General features: G+C 40.1%; 1 protein-coding gene across 1 annotated transcript in view; it reads left to right on the top strand.

Moving 5' to 3' along the window:
- Positions 1 to 3,560: 3,560 nt before the first annotated feature.
- The window catches only part of MACC1 (MET transcriptional regulator MACC1), a 30,565-nt gene continuing 28,782 nt past the window's right edge, over positions 3,561 to 5,343 (top strand). The window contains exon 1 of the mRNA XM_066318520.1: positions 3,561 to 3,780. Within this exon, the coding sequence (XP_066174617.1) occupies positions 3,778 to 3,780 (3 nt within the window). The 5' untranslated portion in view covers positions 3,561 to 3,777. The remainder of the gene's footprint in view (positions 3,781 to 5,343) is intronic.

Below are 5,343 nucleotides of genomic sequence, written 5' to 3'. Positions count from 1 at the left end.
GGAAATAATTATAGAGGTAACTGTCACGTAGTCTACAGTTAATGGTGCCCCTCTTCTAATGTCTTGATGGGCAAGAAGTTTGTATTTGTTTTCTCATGAGATTTAAGAACAACTGAAAAAAATGGGATGAGAATGGCACACAATATTCAGTGAGGCCTTGGTGTTTCCCATTCTTCTGATAAGAACTGCAGCAAACAGATGCAGGCCCAAAAGTAAATGCTACTTTCTGCCCCAGCTATTCCATCTGCTGCAAGCAAATAAAATATGTTTACACACAGAGCCGAAGTGTGCCCTTTGACCCTACAGTCATTGCTAGGTTTAGCCATCAAAATCTGCAGTTATTTAAATACAAAATCAGTGAAGGGGAAAGCACATAGTGTAATCACACAAGAAGTGAAGACACAGCTGCCACTTCCCATGTTATTTCAAGCCAGCAGATGACTGCTTATGCTCCCAAACTTCCCAGGATCCTGCCACCACTACCAGTAAGGTTGCAAAAGCTAAAGGATGTGGCTTGATGGCATTCACCCACCTCCAAGTGAGGTTAAGTATCCTGTGGTGTTGCTTTTGCCCTGGAGTTGGCAGCTGCTGGAGACCAGCTCTACTGCTATTGCTGCACTTTTTCTGGGCTCAGATGGACTGACCCACCACATCTGGATTTCATCCAGGGCTTACCACATACATGTCCTCCCATCTTCCAGAATTCCCATCTTGCAATGATCTTCATTCGTCCCTTTTCTGTTCCAAGAGATTTCTCCCTAAATTCCACTGATTTCAATGACAAAAATATATCTGAGAAGTGGGTAAAACTTAGTAAAAAAAAAATAAAATTGCCAGGTGAGCCTGTCAGCATCTGCTATTGGTTTTGTCTGTGTGTGCAGCATGTGTGTACAATCAGTGCAGTTAATTAAACCCATGAAAGTGCTTATTAACTGTCCACATGTTATTTAGCATTCCTAAGTCCTAAGAATCTAAATCTCTTTCTGGAAGACTTTGCTCCGAAAATGAGTCAAACTGCAGAAAACTGCAGTGTCTTCTCAAATGGTGTACAAAAAAAACCAAACTAAAACCACTGTTGAAGAGTCTGGTTTCTGAGGAGTCTGGAAATGAAAGCTGACCCATCAGAACTGTTTCTGTAGTGGTAGCAGCCTATGCAGTGCTGTCTTTTAAATATCTGGTTTAGATGCCTTCAAGGTAAACTTTGTTATGCAACAAGAAGTGGCAGACTTTAATAAATATGTTGGAGCTAATAGATGGTCACCCTTGTAGGGAAAACCCGGACAGACTATGTTAATACTTGGGCCCTTTTGTAGTTAGGAGTTTTCCAGTGCCTAAAGGGATGCTACAAGAAAGCTGAAGAGAGGTATTTTAAAGGAGCATGTGGATACGAGCATAAGATAAGAGAAAATGGCTTTAGATTGAAAGAGAATAAGTTTAGATTAGATATTAGGAAGAAATTCCATGCTGAGAGGGTGGTGAGGCACAGGAAGAAGTTGCCCAGAGAAATTATGGATGCCCCATCCCTGGAAGTGTTTAAGAGCAGGTTGGATGGGACCTTGAGCAACCTGATCTAGTGCAAGATGTCTGGCCCAAATAATTTTATGACTGTATAGTTTTATGAAACCCAGAGATCAACTCAAATCTTGTAGATCGATGTTTTATGTGAGTCACCAGGGTTCCAACTGCAGCTTTAGGGGTTCTAAACTTACTTTCTACCTGAGAAACAGCTGCGAGGGATACTAGTTTGACTGAGTTTTGATTTATCCTTATAAAAGAGATGTTAAAAATCATCAGCCTAAACTTAAAGCCTTTTTGTTTAAGGTAAAATACCACTAGTATTTTTCATATTATTCTTTACACAGAAGAATGGATTGCTAAAAAACATCTGGCTCTGAAAATACTTCTACTTTTAACCAACATTTCTTTTAAGATGTAATGGTCCATTTAGAGAAATGAAGCCTAGGAAAGGTATCTTACCTAAAAAGAAATTTGAAAGAGTAGTCTGAGAACGGAAAAGGGATTGAAATTTGGAGTTTAGGTCACCAAAATCTTAATTTATTATTAGATTATATTAGTATGACAGTGAGTTTTAACTAGTTTGGGTTGTCATTGTCATTAGACTTAGACACATGTGATAGACAATACCTACCTCAAGAAAACTCAAAACCCCCAGAAAATTAAATACATGGCAAAAATTAAATGCTTTCTTTCTTGACAGCTCTGGATAAGCCACTAAAAGTCACTGGAAATTTTTCCCTTTTTCTCCTGGTGTCTGACAGAGCTTATCTGTCCTACATTTTCTATTTACAGATCTTGATTTTCCAACCTATGCCTTTAGAGAAGCAGTGGTAGTAGAAATCACCTAATTTTTCTGTAACTGGCAGTTTTAGCACAAAGTGAATAACCATATCATATTACTCTAACATCCTGCTTCTGACAGCAGGATAAAGCTCTCTCAAAAACCTGTCTGGTTGCTTAAATCATCTGGAGATTGGGCATCTCTTTTTCCATATTTGTCACATATGGTGATGTGGGAAAGGCTTTTTATCTGGATTGGGTGGGTGAGAAAGTGTTCAGTTCTCTGAATGGTGTTGCAATGGATTGAACATCTAGTGGAAATAGTTGAGTATTTTAACTTCATTTTTTTCAGGATGAAATAGTTTTCTGAGTTTCACTCCACTTTGTTGTCAGATCAAACATAACCACTTGTTTTGGTAGGTTGTGTATTTGGTGGAAATTGCTCACCAATTAACACTATTCATAAACAGCCAGGATTCTGCCTTTTTTTTTTTTTTTATCTTGTCTGAGTTAAACTTTTTGGATGCAGGTTTAGCAAGCTTGTGAAACCTCTTTCCATGAAAAGGGGGTTTCAGCTGTGACTCTTAAGTGTCATAAACCCACAGGTAGCAAACAAAAAGAGGATAGGTAAATCATCGCTTCTCCAGGTCCCTGTGACATTCCTGGCACATGTTTTCTTATCTCTCTGTTCTGTAACCTTTGTCCTTTTAATCTTTATTCTATGAAATTCTTAAATCACTGAAAAAAACCCCTGCAATATAACATATGGGGAAATTTGCTATTTCCTAAAGGACATAGGGCTAAAAAGGAACATTTTCCTCCTCACCCTGCCAAATGACTCTGTATTCCCTCCTCTGCAGATATGCTGCCACCCCTCCTTCACTTGCTTCCTTATATCCAGTTGCCTGATTCTCTGACATACACAGAGATGCCTAAACCGGTCATACAGGTTCAAGCAATTTCAGTCACTGTATTCACTGGCAGTAAATCTAATTATTTCTAACTTGACCTTAATCAGAGGGCCACTCTTTGAACTCCTCCCAGAAGTTCACTATATCTGCAACATGGTGTGTAAAAGTAGAAAATGCTCAGTCTGTTCCAGTGGCACACAAGGAGCACATGCTTCCTCCTTCTCCTCCGCTTATCTCTCTCCCCCCTAAGGTGAAACTTCCACACCACCTCTCCTGGTTTCAGGTGTAATCATAAGCCAGCTCAAGGCAATTATGGGTAATGTAGTCCCCTGGTTCACGCCTGTCTGTTGGAACAAGCGGTGCCAGGTTCCTGCCAGACTGCACATTCCAGGAGGCATTGCTCAGCACTCCCGGGAGGCAGGCTCGCCAGGTGTGCTCCAGCACCACCTGAACCCTGAGCACGCCACAGTGTTTCAAAGCCAGAGCAGGAATAAGGGCTCCTTCAACAGTACTGATGTCTTGAACAAAAACGTAATTTGGATCTAGGGAAAAGCTCTTAGTTTCCAGAATGGTGAGTTTGCTTTTTTTCTTTCAAGTATCTTTTGCTGTTTACATTTAAAATTAATTGGAGGATCTGAAATATCAGAGTAGGTTTTTTTGCCTAGTACTATTGCATCAGTCCAATACTACCTTTTGGCCATTACTAGTTCCAGGTGCTACTGGAGAAGGTGCAGAACTTGTGTACATTTTGAACTGCACGATATCCTACCCTAGGGTGATTGGGGATGTGTGGAGAAAGGCACTTAATAAGTGTTTGCCTTTGCTGAGAGACCATAAATAATGGTGAACCTCCTAAAATGTTTAATCAGTCTTAGGCTCACCTTCTCTGTCTTTTTACTTCTGTGAAACAAGCTGCTGTAGGTCTGTGTGTGTGTACATGCATGCACCTCCACAGGGTTTGGTTTTTTTGCTGGTTGATTGGTTGGTTTGGTTTTATGGAAGCACTGTATGAACTAAAGCAGTCCTCACATGCAGCTGTTGGGTTGGCCTCCGGCTTTGTGAGCTGGAGATCAGAGTGGTGAACACCTCCTAACAATCCTCCCTGTGAACAACGCAGCCATTACAAATCAGAAAAAGAGAGTTTAAAGAGCATGTGTACTTCTGAACACTAAAATGTTCATTCTCTATTAAAAGAGTCCTTGAAAGGTAATACCTCCAGCCTAAATGGAGGCAAGACCTATCATGCTGACATACCTCGAACCAACTGCCTTTATGGCTAAAAAATAACAAGCACAGCTGGCCGGTCTGTACAAAAATAGAAAGATTTAAGTCAAAGACAAAAAAAGAAACAATTCTTGTTCTTTTCCTACCTGTTATTACCAGGGTTATTATGAGTGTTATTACCACTCAGCTAATACCTCTTTTTTTGATATGGATGTATTTTTTTAAGACAAAAGATGAAAAAATTAACAGCTTGGGAATAGTTTTTGACTGGCATCATTATGAAAGGAAAATAGGTGTCCTCCTGAGTAACTGATACAGAGAGAGAAAAAGTGAAAGAGTTATTCATACTGGGTAGATCTTGGGAGGCACAAATTGCCACACTGGCAGCACTTTCCCCAGCCCAAAATCATGTATTTGACAGTAGTTAATTCCAACACTGAACTTATACACTGGAAACAGTTGCACAGTGTCTGTGTTGGGTGGGACATACACAACGGGATTAACAGCGCAAGTTCAAACTGGTTATTGACATGTTAGAATCCAGAGAATGGTGTTTGCCTTGGGTACATTAAAAACAAGGAATACTCACATTTATATTCACTAAACTACATAGTACAACTCCTGTGGAAGTGTACTCAACAGTTTAATAACACAGAGTCATGGAATCAAAGAATTGCTTAGGTTGGAAAATATCCTCAATATGAAATTCAACCATTACACCAGCACTGCCACGTCTGCCACAAAAACATGTCCCTGAGAGCCACACCTACGCATCTTTTAAATACCTTCAGGGATGGTGACTCCACCACTTTTCTGGACAGCCTGTTCCAAGGCTTGACAACCCTTTTGGGGAAGAATTTTTACATAATATCCAATTTAAATCTTACCTTGCACAACTGGAGGCCATTTC

The sequence above is a fragment of the Sylvia atricapilla genome, chromosome 1 (genome assembly GCF_009819655.1).
Source record: "Sylvia atricapilla isolate bSylAtr1 chromosome 1, bSylAtr1.pri, whole genome shotgun sequence".
In the NCBI taxonomy this organism is placed as follows: domain Eukaryota; kingdom Metazoa; phylum Chordata; class Aves; order Passeriformes; family Sylviidae; genus Sylvia; species Sylvia atricapilla.
This window is presented reverse-complemented; position numbering and strand designations above follow the sequence as displayed.